This window comes from Chionomys nivalis, chromosome 3 (genome assembly GCF_950005125.1).
Source record: "Chionomys nivalis chromosome 3, mChiNiv1.1, whole genome shotgun sequence".
Lineage (NCBI taxonomy): Eukaryota > Metazoa > Chordata > Mammalia > Rodentia > Cricetidae > Chionomys > Chionomys nivalis.
This window is the reverse complement of record NC_080088.1, coordinates 115084987-115101933: the sequence shown is the minus strand read 5'-3', so window position 1 is coordinate 115101933 and position 16947 is coordinate 115084987. Positions and strand designations below refer to the sequence as shown.

Here is a 16947-nt window from a genome sequence, read left to right as displayed (position 1 = left end):
TAAAACAGGTTTTAATGCCAAACATATGTATTAGTCACGGAAATCCAAGTGTTTACCAGATCTTGAGATTTCAATTCAGCTCACCCAGCTGGTGTCTGACACATTTCTGAAATTTTCATTCTACTTGATACATCTATTTTTAATCCTTCTGGATGCCTTTTCCTATTGGCAAAGGGGGAGGAAAAGATGCCCGCCACCACTCGATGCCCTTCAGTTCATATTTTGCATAAGCCAAAAAGGAATTAAGAGTTAAAGTATCACTTTGTATCACAGTTGTCAAATATTTCCTATGTGAGATGTGCTCACATAGCAGAAAACATGTTGGTCTCCCAGTGTTCGAGGGATCTATGGAAGAACAACGGCTTCCTTCAAGTGAGGCCGTGAGTCAAAGGAGATGAAGGGGACAGCTGATCAAGACGGCAGGAATCTCATGGAATGAAATGAGTGAGGAGAGGCACAGGAGCTGCCCAGACGACGAACTGTGGTTTGATATCAGGGTTTGACTCAAGTCTCGCCTCCATGAGGGCACCATTGACATTTACCCAGACTAGGTTCCTCAAAACCCAAGAGGGGAGCTTGGGAATATGTAGTTGGTCTGAGAGGTCACCCAAGGAAGCACCAGCAGGGGAGAAAAGAGGAGAAAAGTACATAAGCCAGTCTGGGGGTACCTACACTGGTGAACAGGGGCTACAATAACTGAGAGGAAGAAAGGGTGGGCCTTTACCCACCAGCTCCCTTTGGTCATTGCCTTGAAGCTATTCGTAATGGGTGCTCAATTCTTGCACTCAAGAGTTTGCTCAGCATCAAGTCAGAATATGTTCCTACAGCCCAGTTCCCAGAGTGCACACAAAGATGCCTTGGGAGTCACCACAAATGCACAGAACAGGTGGGGACTGTCTTTAATATGACAGGAAAACCCAAAGACATCTATTGAACTCATGCAAATTATGAGTTCAATGCTAAACCTTGTCATAAAAATTAAATTTTCAACCTCTGTAGTGATATTTTGTTTGTGTTTTAAGAACTAAAGCTTGCCTGAAGATCAGAGGGCAGAGCTAAACCACTAGACGCCAGGGAGTGGCGGCACACACCTTTAACCCCAGGGCTCTGAGAGAGAGGGATTAGTTCAAGGCCACCCTGGGCTACACAAGACTGACTCTGTCTTAAAGAGAAATAGAGCTCACGCGAAGGTGATCCCAGCACTTGGGATCCCATGCCTTTAATCCCAGAACTAGGGAGGTGGAGACAGGAATGATATGGTTGGGTGGAGAGAGGAATATAAGGTGGGAAAAGACAGGCTCTCAGGAAGTCTAAGTTTGGCGGAGACAGGTGCAGTCTGGAGTGCAGTCTGAGCAAGCAGTCTGTGAGGATCGTCCCTGCAGTCTGAGGTTTGGTGGAGACAGTAGCAATCTGAGGGCAGGATTGCTCCCTCAGTATGAGCATTTGTAGACGTAAAAGGTCTCTCTAGAGGCTGGCTGCACTGCTTCTCTGATCCTCCAGCTTTGACCTCCTAATATGATGGTGGAGAGATCAGACGCTTAAAAGAAATCCCACACTAGCTCAGAACTGAGAGATAGATATTTATTTATTTATTTAGGGGGAAAACGTACAAATCAGGATTCTCTGCTTGAACGATGGATGGAGATGGGATCCAAAACAATCTGAACGAGCCAACGGGAACCGGGGGGAGGAGAGAAGGGGCGGACTCCGCAGCGGAGTCCAGGTATATAGTGTTAGAGGCCACATTCCAGTAGGCAGGCAATTACTAGCTGTAAACCTTCCTGCAGCACTAATATCTGACTCTGGGTTTTTGGTAAGAATAATTAGAATTTGTGCTACAAACCTCTGTCCTCAAAGACTTATATGGAAGTCCTAACTTCATATGTTAGTTTAAAATTTTGAATTTAGTTGGTTAGCTGAAAATTTGAGTTTCAAGCCCTGACCTCAAAGACTTACATGGAAGTCCTAACTCTCTGTGTCTCAGGGTGTGACCCTCTTTGACAGCAGGTTCTTTGTAGAGGTGATTAAGTAAGGGCATACACTAATATGCTATAGCCAATGTCATCTTGAGAAATGTGGACACAGAGAGCCAAGGGAAGACCATGCGAAGACACACAGAGAAAAGGCAGCCATGTGTGACTAAAGTCCTTAGTTATCATAAGAGATAAATTAGATATGAAACTTTAGACACACAAAGAAATATTGCGATTCTTGCCTGATATCTGTTTTGTTATATGTAATTTTACTGTATTAAAAGCTTCCTTTTTATTTAGACACAAAAGGGGAGATGATGTGGGATGTCCTTTTGTATATGTGTTGCTTTTATTGGTTACTAATAAAGGTGTTCTGGCCAATGGTTTAGCAGAGTAAAACCAGGTAGGAAATCCGAAAAGAGATATATAGAGAGAGTAGGCAGAGTCAAGGAGACACCATGTAGCTGCCAAAGAAGAAGGACACTAGAATCTTACTGGTAGGCCACAACTTTGTGGTGATACATAGATTAATAGGAATGGGTTAATGTAACAGTTAGCTAATAAGAAGCCTGAGATAATTGGCCAGCAGTGTTACAATTAATATAGCCGTGTGATTATTAGGGTCTGCGTGGCTGGGAACGAAAGAACAGTAGCTGGCTACACTTGTCTCCATTTACATAACAGGATGCCTGAGACCACATAACTTTTGAAGAAAAGAGGTTTACTTGGCTTATAGTTTGGGAGGTTGGAAGTCCAAACAGCATGGTGTAGGCTCTAGTGAGGGCCCACTAGCTGCATCATGGCAGATGACATCATGGTAGAAGAGTACCAGAGAAAGCAAGATCACATACAGAGGCAGGGAAATAGAGGATTGGGGAGGCGCGTTATGTGTAATAATCTTCTCTCATAGAACCAACCACGATCCCGAGAGTACTGCATTAAATTCCTCCCAGGGAAACACTCTTGATGACCCAACTACTACCAAATAGACTCTGCCTCTTAAAGTCCCACCTCTTCTATGTCACCACACTGAGGACCAAGCTTCCCAAATACAAAATGTTGGGAGACATACTTAAAACATACAAAGACAATAGAATAGCACACATAGAACTCATACGGGAGTATTATTCTTGAAAGATCTCAATTGAAATGAAAACTTGCATGTTCTCTCTCTGTCTCTCTGTTTCTGTGTCTCTCTCATCAGTGTGTCTACGTGTGCATGTGTGTGTGAGTGGGTGTGTGGGTATGTATGGGGGGGTTGTGTGCAAGCATGTGTGAGTGTATGAATATGTGTGCGTATGTGTGCATGTCTATGTGAGATTATAGGTGTGTGTGGGCATGTGAGCGTGTGGGTGTGCTTGCATGTGCGCATGTGTGTTGTGTATGCTCCCCAGCTACGTAGATTCAGAGGTACTCAGAGCAGGCCTGAGTCAGAATCCTCAGCCAGAAACCCTAGACAGTGACCTTCACAGAAGCAGGTACAAGGGAACAACTGCCAAGGGAGCAGGCCCAAGTCAGAGACCTCTGTGGACCAGGCACAAGTCAGGGACCTCTGAGGGAGCAGGCCTGAGATAGAGACCTCTGTGGAACTGGGCTCACACCAGAAACCTCCATGGGAGCAGGCCCAAGGCACAGACCTCTGCAGGACCCAGTGCAAATCAGCGACCTCCAAGCTCCAGCAACCTCTGCTGGAGCAGGCCTGAGCCAGCAACCTCTGCCAGAGCAGGCCCAAGGCAGCGACCTCAGTGGAAGCAGACCAGAACAACTCCCACAAACATAAAAGAATATACCTTCTTCTTAGCACCTCATGGAACCTTCAAAAAAACTGAACACATACTAGGTAACAAAGCAAACATCTATAGATACAAAAAATTGGAATAACCTCATGTATCTTATCGGATCACCACGGCTTAAAATTAGAATTCGACAGCAACACTAATTTCAGAAAGTCTACAAACTCAGGGAAATTAAAAAATGCTCACTTAAATCATCAATGAGTCAGGGAAGAAAGAAATGAAAAAAAAATTAAAGACTTCCTAAATTTCAACAAAAATGACCACACAACACACCCAAATTTATGGGGCACAATGAAAGCAGTGTTAAGAGGAAAATTCATAGCACTAAATGCCTACATAAAGAAGCTGGAAAAATCCCACACTAGTGAGTTAACAGAACACCTGAAAACTCTAGAACAAAAAGAAGCAAACCCACCCAGGAAGACTAGATAGCAAAAAATAATCAAATTGAGAGCTGAAATCAACAAAATGGCACATTTATGCTATTTGAAATTATATCATTATAAAACCTGGAAAAAAAGATTGGGGAACTTTTCTTCCTTAAGCATTTGATCCCCAAATTAACAAGTTGATCTCAGAAGTGCTTTGGCTCATATGGCTATAAAATAAAAACAGCTAACATTTGATGTGTTTATTGCACGCCAGCCAGTGGACTAGGTGCTTTCTGGACATTATATCGTTTTCATGAGTGTACAATTTCCCCCACTCTCTAAGGAGAAAATTAAGGCTCTAGGAGAAATTATTTGGGTAGTGTTGCACAGCTGGTAATTGTGGGTTGGGATTTAAACACTGCTGTAATTCATGAACCGCATGCCTGTGAAGAAACGAAATAGCATTTGCTTGTGCGCCTTCAGTACTGGGGAGTGCACGTGTTGCTTTAAGCTAGCTGTATAAACCTTGACCAGAGAAGGGAGATGACACCAATCACTTGGGACCAGAGCTCTTGTGTACTTGTCTCTTAGCTCTCAATGACAGGGATAAAATGAATGAACTCCCAGTGCACGTGACCGTCACACATGTGATTAAAAACTAACGTTGGGGAAATTGGAAGAACTTCACTTAAGTCTTATGACCAGTCAACAGCAGAACCAGGATTTGAACACAGGTCTTATTCCAAAGCCTTTCTGATTTCCCATTGTGAGCTGCCCTGTGTGGGTCCTGAGAACCAAATTAGCAGGCAGTCTTAAGCATGGAGCCATCTCTCCAGCCTTGAGGTCATGTTTTCTTTCTCGGTTCATTTGCTGAGAGCCCTTGAGGAGATTCTATGACCAGGTGCTGTGGACAGTGATGGGAAATGACCCAGGCTCTGTCCTCAGCTGGGTCACTGAACAGCCTCAGTGGTGATAATCTGGTTGGCTGGCATAAACTGAAACCAAGGGACCAGTTCACGCAACATGGGGGGGGAGGGTTAGACGTCTAGACAAAGGAAGTGCTCAATGAGACCAGCACTCATTTCTTTGTCGCTAGTCACCTGTATGAATCAAATGAAATTACTCAGTTTCAAGGGAATGGTTAGAAATGGAAACTGTTGTGCTAGGTGAAATAAGGCAGACCAGTTTTCTCTTCTATGTTGGAATCAAGGGGAAGAAAATATTAGAAGTTGTGGAAGCGGAGAAGGGGGAGGGGAGGGAGGCACAAGAAGTGAACTGATTGAACTACATTATACACACACGTGGAAATACTCTAATGGAACCCAGTACAAAGCACCATTAACACTAGCAAACAGTGATGCTACGCTTGTGTGTGGATTTCCTCCAGCTGAGCTCAAACATTCCCCCCCCCCTCCGGCAGGACACCTGCAGTCGTGTCCACCTCACCACCCTGACCCACAATGCCCTGGAAGCCGCCCCGCATCTGCTCCTCCGGGCTGAACAGTTCCTAGCCTACTCTGCTTTCTCGTGCCCAGCCAGGTCCTCTAAACATGGCTTTGTTTATCTTCAACCTTCAGAAAACACTCCGTGGTTGCTGAATGCGGAGGAAGCAGGCAGACCCAGACTTCCTGTGGAGAGGAAGGTCAGATTCGGTCTTCAGACAACGGAGAGAAAATAGCGCTGTTGGGGGGAAAGGCAGTTTGCATTCCGTAGAGAGTCGTCCTGCCTTGGGAGGGGGCCCGAAGGAAGATGGAGCCATGGTGAGATCAGAACCCTCACAGCGGACGCAGAATAAAATACAGCCAAGGAGAAGGAGTGCGTGCGAATCTAAATATACGGGTTAAATTGCTGCGGGCTGGCACGGAGCAGGGGATCAATAAATATCGGCCCGCATTAACATCTGCTCGGCTGTTGACGCTTCCCAGCGTCCCTAGCAGCACCTCTCCACCTGGGCTAGCCACGTGTGTTATTTCTTTAATCCTTAGCTGCTGGTAGTAATTCTGCAGTCCCCAATTTAAAGACCCAGAAATCCAAAACTCACAAAGTTAGGTTTCTTACCTCAGTAAGTAAAACCTTGGGGTTTAGAACCAAACAGTTTGGGGCTGAAATGTTAGCCAGTTCATACAAACAGCACATTGTATATCGTAGGCTCCCAGTAAATGGCATACCTGCACACGTGTATACACACACACACACACACACACACACGTATAAATCTATATCTGTACATGCGTTTTAAAGGACATGCGGGAGTTTTCATGTGCGAAGGGCAATGAGCACCTGTAGGTGATAACTGCAGAGACACACATTTGAGCATTCAATACAAAGCCTGAGAAAATTCTCTTAGATGAGGGAAACAGGAGGAAACTGACTTTGAAAGGAAGAAATCTCATAGGTGAGTAGAGAGAAGGCGGGAATCCTCGGGCCTGACCAGAAACAAACAAACAACACCTCCTCCATCCCTACCCCCCAAAATGAGTTTGGACTTCTTGGCTCCTGGCCAGCCACCTGCTCCACAGCCCACTTCCAGCAACCAGGAAGTGGTTCTGCCCTCACCTCCACCAATCCCAGCTAAGGAGGAAGCTCTCGGGGCGTCCCGTTGCCAGGTAACCAAGCTAGCCCTACCTGGCAGTTAGGCCTCAAGGCTGAGCCCGGAGGTGGGGCTGCCTTGCTCCCCTGGCTCGCTGGCCGGGCGGCGAGGGTGGGGCTTTTGTCTGTAGAGTTTTATATTTTTCAGCTCACGTTTTATTTTGCTTATAAAGAAAGTTATTCATGCCTTAGAAAGAGAGGAGACTTCAAAGTGAGTTTGTGCACACGAACGGTCCCGGCTTGCCTGTTAGACCTTACCGGACTCCCCCTGCCGGAGACACCGGATGGTCAGCTTTCTAACTAGTCCCTGGAGAGACCTCCTTACTGTCCCCGGACTTGGACTTGGAGGGCTGGGAGACTCTTCTGGATATTTTCACACCAGTGAATGCTGAAGTCAAAGATTCTGGAAAGGGCAACCAAATCGTTCTCGTGGAGGCACGAGTTAAGCCCGAAGTATTTTAAAAATGACCAAAGTGCCAGCCACCAAAAAGTTACAGAGTGTCGCCAACAAGAAAGCCCTTTGGCCTTCTTATGCCTCAGATCAACAGACCCAGGTGAGTCGCCTCTCTGCTGAACCAGAGAAATGGATCAGGTTCGCCTGCCTGGGAGGGGGGAAGGGATGAGGGCCTAGGTATAATTAAATTGTCCAGATATCCCCGTCGTTCTGGACGGTTGGTTTCTCACAGAGAATGAAAACATGGATCAGAACTGTGAGCTGGGCCCATCCCATTAGCCAGTAATTCCAAAATGATGGGCTAAATCGACAGAGACTGTAGAGCATCAGGGGGAAATGAAGATGTATTGTAGGCTGGGATCGCAGAACTTAGCTCCAGAGATCTGCCGGGCAAGAGACAGGCCCTCCCTCTTACTTTGGCTGTGAGGTATCACTCTTGGGGTCGAAGGTTGGGCTGGCTGGTTGCAGCGCCTGCTGTGGTCATCAGGTGAGTTTCTCGGCATCTCTGAGCCTTCCTCTCCTCCTGCCTGCTGCGGTGGGCATGTCAGCTAGGCCTAAATCAGGACCAAGATGGTAGCTGGTCTATCTCCATGTGTGTGTGAGGTGGGTCTGGGACAGGCTATCCTGTCTTTGGTGCTGCATCCAGAGCTCTTATATGCAAATGTCAGAGCTGGGTAGATGATGTTTTAAGCAGTTTAACTTTGATGTCTTAAATGTCTTACTCCGCCACAGTTAGCTAATGGAGGGCAGTAGGGAGAGTGGTTGCCAGCCCACTCTGGTCCACCCACAGGGATTCAAGAGGGCTCAGAGTCATGCCCCAGGAAAGATGACCTGTGGTAAAGGAATCTTTAAACTCTCTAGGACTTTACACATGATTCAGAAAGTTCCAAGGCAGCTTCTTCTGTTTTTGTTTTGTTTTTTTAAGATTTTATTATTTTTGTATTATGCTTATGAGTGTTTTGCTACTGTGTACCTGATACCCCAGAACTGGAGCTAAGGATGACCGAGTTGCTGTGTATGTACAAGGACTCAAACCCTGGTCCCCGGCAAGAATAGCGAGTGCTCTTACCCTCTGAGCCGTCTCTCCAGCCCCAAGGCTGCTGTTCTTGAAACGGTGATGCATCTTTACTCACGCCGCCTTGCTCTGCCCACTGGGGATGAGGCCCAGCCGTGTGTGTGTTTCTCCTGCCATCTCTAATTGCTTCACTGAGGACATTTGACCCAGAGCTTCCTCCCTGGAATCAAACTTCAAGGTAGAGCAGTAAGGGAAGGAAGGGGGACCGTTGTGAGATGCTTGTCACAGGAGCTGGTTCAAGGGACCGCCCCCCCCAACATGGCTGCCCGACTCCCATAAGGTGTTCTCTGACTATAGGAAGTGGGTCTCAAGAAGATGATCACACAGTCCAAAGAATTTTGGAAAGATAAATAGCCTCACTTTTTCCAGAGGATGCCTAGCAAGCAAGCAGACAAACAAGCAAACATACCCAGTGGGGGTCCATTTGAGGTTTTTTTCCTAATGCAAAGGGGTCCTGTGTCTCATTCCTTTTATTATTATTATTAAATTTTATTTTATGTGCATTGGTGTGAGTGTACCAGATCCCCTGGAACTGGAGTTACAGACAGTTGTGAGCTGCTATGTGGGTGTTGGGAACTGAACCTGGGTCCTCTGAAAGAACAGTCAGGGCTCTTAACTGATGAGCCATCTCTCCAGCCCTGTGTCTCACTCTTGAGTGATGTGAGCTCCGCATCAAGTTCTCATGCCATTGGCTAATACAGAGCATCCGTTTCTAGGAAGAAAGGAGAGCTGTGCACATATTTTTGATCCTAACAAGTGCTGACCCTGGAGGAATTTGAGTTTCTATTAAGTGGATGCTTTACAATTTTTTTTGATGGAGTTTGTCTTATTTAACTTTGCTAGGAAAGGCAATACATTTTGCTTGCATTTCTCGTATGACCTCCTCATACACACCATGGCACACACATAAAATAAATAAGTAAAATTTAATGTATTTTTTTAAAGACATCTCTTCACTGCTGTTCCTCTTCCTAAGCCATATGATGGCCTCAGGGTACCTCTGACCATCATTCAGAAGATCATACCTTCTGAACATCAACATTTTAGAGCCACTGGAATGCACTGATTAACCCCACCTTGGCTATGACAAACTAAAGGGAAATATGTGGCTCTAAAGACAGATCCTGGGGCCAATAAAACTAATAATAATGTCAGTTGCCACCACCATGGTGATGCCTACCCTGTACTGAGCATCTGCTGGATGTCACATTCAGAGCCAAAGTGTCGGCAGGTGTGAAATTCCCATAGCCTTCTACAGTCTGTCAAGACCTGTAGATGCAAGAAGTACCGAGGCTCAGAGAGGACAGGACCCAGGCAAGGGGCAGAGCTGGGATTCGAACTGGAATCCCGCTCACTCCAAAGTTCAGTCCTTCTCTGTATCCCTATGCTGACTCAGAGGTTGTCCTGCTTGGTGCCCAGCATATAAGGGGCACAGAACCAGTCAGATGGTTTTCTAGGCCTGTTTTGGAGAGGGAAGGGAATGATGTATAAAAAGAGAATTTCAAAATGCCATACTGGAGGAGGAGTGTAGGAGGGATAGCGCCCATGAGTGATTAGCATCCCCAGGAGGAAGATGGGGCCATCCTGCATCCATCACTTGGCCATAATTGCGAGATGCTGGCACAGCCACAGATGACTCCAAAGTCTCTGAGGCTCGCCATTTCTCCTTCTCACAGAGAGAAAGGCTGTGAGGTCAGAATTAGTGTTACACAGATGGCTTTCGTGTGCAGCCTCTTCATGCGACTATGTTCTGCTGGGTTTTGTGTGCGTTTTTTGTTTAGTTTTCTTTCTCCCAACAGAAGGAATATAAGCATGTAAATCCCCTGGTTGGAATCTGTTGTTGAAGCAACCTTGTAGATGGAGTTTTCTTTTCCTGCCAGATTACTCTCAAATAACCAGAGTTTTGTTATTAATTATAAACATTTGGCCAATAGCTCAGGCTTATTACTAACAAGCCCTTACATTTGAAGTTAACCCATATCTATTACATACCCTTTGTCATGTGGTGGTATTAGCATGGCATACTCACCTCCTCTTCCTCTGGCTGATGACCCTCTCACTCTGCCCCTCGTCTTCCTAGTTTCCTTAGTTTGGCTTTCCCGCCTAACCTTATCCTGTCCAGTTATTGAGCAGTCAGCTTCTTTACTAAACCAATCAAGCAACATCTATTCACACAGTGTAAAGGAATATTCCATATAACCTTCCTGCTCCCTAATCTGTTTAGTGATTCTGTTTTCTTTTGTCCCCCACAGGAAGCTGGAGGGAACCTAACAGCAATCACAGTAGAGGGAGGGTTCCTGTGGGGGATTGCAGGTAACCCACAGTTTCTGATTCAGAAAAGACTAGGGGCCTTATCAAACAAACATCCCCTCCATAGTCTAGAAAAGTGATGACGTTGGCTCTCAGTGCCTGGACTTCCTACCTTGCCGTCATTAAACCCCAAGATAGAAAAGAATGGCCTTAACTTGGCCAGATCCTAAAACTTTCAGAATGACAGAAGAGACTAGAGGAGTCTCTTCTGACTCAACAAGTGGCCCAAATAGTGAGCAGATTCTCCAATAGGCCAAGTAGGTTTCCACCCAAGAGGTCCGGTGACCTTAGGCAGATCACTTCCTCTCCATGCCCCACTTTGCAATTCTGCGAAATATGCACATCACTTTTAAGTTTATATCTACTATTATTATTATTATTGGGGGGGGGCAAAGTCAGAGGACACGTGTCCCTCAGTACCCACAGTGAGGTCTGAGGAAATCCTCTCCTTCCACCTTTAACATGGGTTCTGGGACCAGGACTCAGGTCAGCAGATTTTTGCAGCAAGCCCCTTTACCTGCTGAGCAACCTCCGCAATCCCCATTTGTTTTGAAAACCAGAACCTCTTCTCTTTCATGATGCAGCGTCTGTTTTATGATGGCTTTTGATTTGATTTATTTATTTATTTTGAGTCACTATAACAATAAGCTGTACAAGTTAAGGGGGTGCTGGGAGGTACCCTGCTCCAGAGAGGTTAAAATGTAAACCATCAGCTGCATCTTACTGCAGAGGAAGTTTGACTGAACGGCTCCCTGATAATATGGCTTCTAGAAACAGATGGGTGTGTGTGTGGGGGGGTAAAATTAAAACTGAGCTTGACATACTGTAAGTCAACTGAGCATCAGCTACCATGATGGTGGTGTCAAATCTCATTAATGACCAGAGGGTTAAGGTCTTATTGTTGGGTACACTGGGGCCCGTGGAGCCCCGAGGTCCAGTTCTCTGCTGAGAACTGGGCAGGCGGGTGATGAGGGAAGGAAAAGGGAAGCCAGGTAGGACGCCTGATACTGAACACACCTAAGCATTCATGGCCAGGAGTCTGCAGAGCCTCGGCTCACTCTGTATTCAGGTGCCTGGAATCTAAAAAGATGTCTTAGATTCTCTTCTGCCAGAGGAAGCCCCCTAGCAGGACAGCCGGCTTCACTGTGGCAGACAGGAGTAGGAGCTGCCCCTGGAGAGGAAAAGGCCAGATGAGTCACTGCAGTTTGGTTGGAAGCAAACCTGGAGCCAGGCGCTCTCCAGACCTCTAATCAAGGATGCCACACCCCCTGCGCTGGATCACTGATTACACTGAAAAAGTAGTAAATTATCTAATGACCACTTGTGATTTAATGCTGGGGCGGGGGGAATGTAGGCAGCCAGAGCCCTGTGTGCCAGGCGTGATTTGGACCAGAAAATAGCAGGGAGCCATTTCTCGCTCCAAGGGGCCCTGTGGCGACTGCACGGAACAGTTGCAATTCACGGGCTTGGTTTTGCTTTATAAATGTCCTTCCTTCCTTCCTTCCTTCCTTCCTTCCTTCCTTCCTTCCTTCCTTCCTTCCTTCCTTCCTTCCTTCCTTCCTCTCTTTCTGTCCTCATGTCCTAAAGCTCTGAGCCAGTACTACTCGCCAGCATGAACCTTCACTGCGTCTAATTGCAGACCCCGTGACAGCGACTCGGCTCCACGATCAATCAGCAGGCAGGAAGGCGCTGCTCCATTACCTCCCGGTGCAGGAAGAGTGATAGGCATGCTCTGAGCTGAACAAAACGAGGCAGTTCTTTGTCCCTCTGCAAGGAAGCAGCTGTGCATTGTGAGGAGGGGGCAGTGGGAGGATGGGAGAGACAGAGCAGAACCTTCCTGTAATGACATAAGCAATAGAGCCCCCCTACACCATGAGGAGCCCTGCCTTTGAAGCCAGACAAATCCGAGTTCAGCTTCCCCCTTTGGACCTATCTAGGTGCAGATCTGTGAACGGAACTGAACGACCCCAGGTCCATGAGGTGAATGTCTTAAGGGGTGAGATAAAGTGATGCCTAGGAGGGGCTGAGACAGTTCTGGGTCTCGCTCTCCTCTAACTGCCCATGAATGTCACCAGCAGTCTGAGGCTACACTCATCAGTGCAAAGTCTAGGAGAGCTCCCAGCGGGCTGGGGCCCCATCAGGAGCAAGGCCAGATCCCAGCTCAGGGAAAGGCACAGAAAGCAGGTTTGGGCCCGTTTTAGATTTACACAGAAGCGGAAATGCCTTTTAAGAGTTCACCTGGCGTGCTGGGCGGTGGTGGCGTACGCCTTTAATCCCAGCACTCGGGAGGCAGAGGCAGGCGGATCTCTGTGAGTTCGAGACCAGCCTGGTCTACAGAGCTAGTTCCAGGACAGGAACCAAAAGCTACAGAGAAACCCTGTCTCGAAAATCCCCCCCCCCAAAAAAAAAGAGTTCACCTGGCGGCAGAAACTCCCAACCTATTGAAGCCCTAAGGTTGTAGAGGCGGGAACAGCATGGCAGGTGACCCAGGTCTGTATTTCCAGCTTCTTGGAAGCTGTGGCTAGAAAGATCATGAATTTGAGGCCAGCCTGGGCTATATAGCCAGACTCTGTCTCAAAATAATTATTTTAATTAATTAGTTAATTAAAAAAAAAAAGAGTGCCCATGAGTGTAGTTCAGGTTCCTTGGAGTTAATTCTCAGTCTGGTCCCACCACTCACACTGATATCCCATGGAGGACCAGAAGTTATTGAGAAAAAGAAAAAGGAAACACTGTGTATCGATCAGGACCCTTGCAGGCTGCAAACACGAAAGGAAACCAACAATCCAGTGACATAAACATGAATTTGTTTTTCTAGCGGTAAGAAGTCTGGAGATGGGCAGTTGCTGTATTGATTCGATCACTCTAGAATGCCACAGCTTCTTCTCATGGCTACAAAACGGCCACCCCAACTCCAGGTCTCCAAGATCTTTCTGTGTCCCTCGGATGAAACACGCCAAAGGACCCTCCCCTGCTTCTGTCCACCAGAGTCTCACTTGCCGGGTAGTGTTGTTGCCGCCACTCTTTGCTAGGGTAAGGGCGACTGAGGCTTCACTAACACTCACACAGAAAGGCAGGGCAAGGGGCAGAGGGTTGTGCTTGGGGTGGCGTCTGTGTTGGTGTTGGGGATGGCGATTGCGCTGGGTTGACAACTCACAAAACTTTCAACACCAGGAGTCCCGAGGCAGGCACTGACAGGTGGATCTTAAAAAGAAAGGCATTCTTGTCTTAACCCAGTGATTCTCAACCTTCCTAACGCTGTGACCCTTTAATATAGTTCCTCATGTTGTGGTGACCCCCAAATATAAAATTTTTTGTTGCTATTTCATAACTGTAATTTTACTGCTGTTATTAATTGTAATGTAAATATTTTTGGAGATAGAGATTTGTCAAAGGGGTGTCAACTCACAGGTTGAGGCCTCCTAACCCTACCCAACAACTGTACTCGCTCAGATGGGTGTCTTAGGAACCCATCAGAAGGCCCCGGTGATCTTCAGTCTTTGTTGTTGACTTGCCTGAGTTTAGGATCACCGCGGAGACCGCTGCGAGTGTGAGTGCATTCCCAGGGGATGAACTGAGTCGGGAAGATGCACTCTGGGTGTGGTTTGCGCCATTCCAGGGGCCAAGGGCCTAGATAGCACACACAGAGAAAAGGGAGAAAGCCACCTAGATCTGAACTTCTGTTTCCCTTGGCTTCCTGGCCACCATGATGAGATCTGAGGACATTCCCCCACCATGTCGAGTCAAACCCTTGGAACCTGTGAGCCACGGTAAAGCTGTCCTTCCCAAGTCATCACCATCAGATACTGCAGGCACGGCGACAGAAAGATAAAGTAATGCACAGGGGAGGAAAAGAGTCTCCCTGGTGGAGCAGGTACTGCTCAGCTAATACAGGACCCCAAGTGTGTCCCAGTGGCGGTGAATGCTGGCTGCCAATGGCAGTGTCATTCTGAAAGCCGAGGAGTGCACTCACAGCTTAAGGGGAGAGCCAGAACTGTGGGAAATTCAGGGGCTGCTTAGCTGGCCCAGCTCACAGCTGTAGGGCACCCCGTCTGGACCTCTTCCCTACATATGCACATTCTCCAAACCCAGTCATTGCTGCTGAATCCAAATGTTGCATAAATGCGTATGGGCTTCAGCAGTAAGGGGCACGTACATAAAATCTGGAAGAAGCCAATTAAATGTTTCTCAGGCTGAACAAACCAACATTTTTTTCCCCTCAGAGATCTTCCTGACAGCTAAATTCAAAACCATAATCGCCAGTAATGGGACAGTGTCTATCATGAGAGAGTGGCATTTTCCCATTCTAAATTCCTGTTTTCAAACTTCGCTGAGGATATCTTTCGGGGCTTGATTCAGATCTCAAAAGTTTCTACCCAAACTGGAATGTATGCAGTCGGTGGCTTATGTAATAACTCGCAAGGCAGCTGTGCCTGGTGGCACACACTGCCAGGCTGGAGATGGCCTGAGCGTTCTCCGAAGACTGCGGAGCTGGGATGTTTCGATGGACAAGTGCAAGGTTACCAAGGGTTTATGTGCAGGAAGGCCAGGCAGCCTGCCCGCACTGTCATCTGGGGCATTGTCAGCATCACCTTTTGAGGTTACACCAGACACCTACTTACCCTGTGACAGATATTTGAAGGATACTCAAATGAGCCAAACCCAGGGTCTTCTCGGAAGGATCCCACAGTTCTGTTGGAGAGAAACGCAAATGACTATTAATCAAAGGGGCTAATAACAAATTTGTCCCCCAGTAACCGTGAGGGATGTTACCAGAGCTGCTTCACAATGCAAACCCACAACTAACTACCCACATCCCTTACATAAGTGATTGGACGGTGTCTGCACAGAACCTGGATACACCCTCCTGCGTGCTCTGATTCATCTTCACGGGACCTTTATGAACACCCAACACAATGCAAACTGTGGGAGTCACCGCCTACCGTGTCGTTTGGGGGACAGTTGCATGCTCAGTAGTAGTGGAAGTGTTTGAAATGTTTCCGATACTCCCTGGTTGGTGGAATGCCTGGAAGTGGAAGCCATTGCTACTGAGGGCCGGCTAAATCGAGAAGCATGTAGTTTCTTTTTTTTTTTTTAATTTTTGAGATTATAATTTACTCAAATGTTTTTCCTTCGTTTCCCTTTCTTCCCTCTAAACCCTCCCATATGGTAGCCCCTCCATGCTCATCTTCAAATGCATGGCCTCTGTTTTTTAAACTAATTGTTAGCTCATGCATAGATGTATATATACTTTTATATATATCCATAACTGTAACCTCTTCAGCTACTGTAACACTTCCTGTGTGCTTGCCTTTGGGTCTAATCATTTGAAAGTGTACCACCAGTTGGTTGTCCTCCCCATCCCCAGCCTCCCTCAGTTGCCTGTGCTTCTCTGTTAACGGTTAAGGCCTCGTGGGCTTCTCTCCATCCAGTTTGGTCTGTTCCTTGCTGTCCTCCTTGCTGTGCTCACATTTGAGCTGAACACATTGATGGGACTTGCAGGTGTATCTTCTAATCTTACTAGGAGACATGATCTCACAGTAAACTCCCTGATCCTCTGCCTCTCAGAATTGTCCTGCCCCTCTTCTGTAATGATTCCTGAGCTTCCTCTGCAGGAGTGTTTTGTAGATGTCTCCACTGTGACTGGCCTCCACAACTCTGCATTTTGATGGGTTGTAGTTTTCCGTAATGGTCTCCATCTTTGTTGCAGGCTGAAGACCACACTTCTTTGTGGGTCTAAGGATAGATGTTCACAGACTGTTGCTAGGGATTGTGCTGGTTTAGTGAATTAGTGGCTGTAGACTCACCTCTAAAAACCGTGACTTCATTAGTGCTGGGCAGTCAGCTAGGTTTCTAGAACCAGTCACAGCCTTGCTCTTGCTGACTGGGTCTTAGGTCTAATTGTTACCACCAGGGTATGTGTGCCACCACTGCGCCCTTGCCATAACACCACGCTGGTCATTGCTGTGGCTCAGAGGCATCATCTCTGGCAGGACTATTGGTTGCTTCCCTCTTTTGGAAGCTTGCATGATGCCTTCGGGTACCATAAGTTAGTTCTCAGAAAGGAGGCTTTTAGTGATCCGAATCTTGAATGTTGGCTGGATACAGACTTGGGTGACATGAGACACTGGGACAAAGCCAAGACTGATTTCCACATACACAGGAGTCGAGCAGGGACATCAATTACTGCTATGTTCTAAGGAACAAATTCCTTCATAGTACCCTGCCTCGTGGGTCAATCCTCCCCTTCCCAAGAGTTACAGATTCTCTTCTTTCTTGTCTTCCAGAAGGATGGCCTCCTTCCTCCATAAATGTGTGTGCATATGAAAATATGTTATTATACACACACTCTAAAATCCCCCAACAACAAGTTCTGTCC

At 46.9% G+C, this 16947-nt stretch overlaps 1 protein-coding gene across 2 annotated transcripts in view; it reads left to right on the top strand.

The window, feature by feature from the left end:
• Positions 1-7193: 7193 nt before the first annotated feature.
• The window catches only part of Ccdc60 (coiled-coil domain containing 60), a 182376-nt gene continuing 172622 nt past the window's right edge, over positions 7194-16947 (top strand). Inside the window, exons 1-2 of one of the 2 annotated variants that reach the window (XM_057765818.1) lie at positions 7194-7283; positions 8639-8670. In XM_057765818.1, the coding sequence (XP_057621801.1) occupies positions 7194-7283; positions 8639-8670 (122 nt within the window). The remainder of the gene's footprint in view (positions 7284-8638; positions 8671-16947) is intronic. The other variant, XM_057765817.1, reaches the window with a different exon arrangement.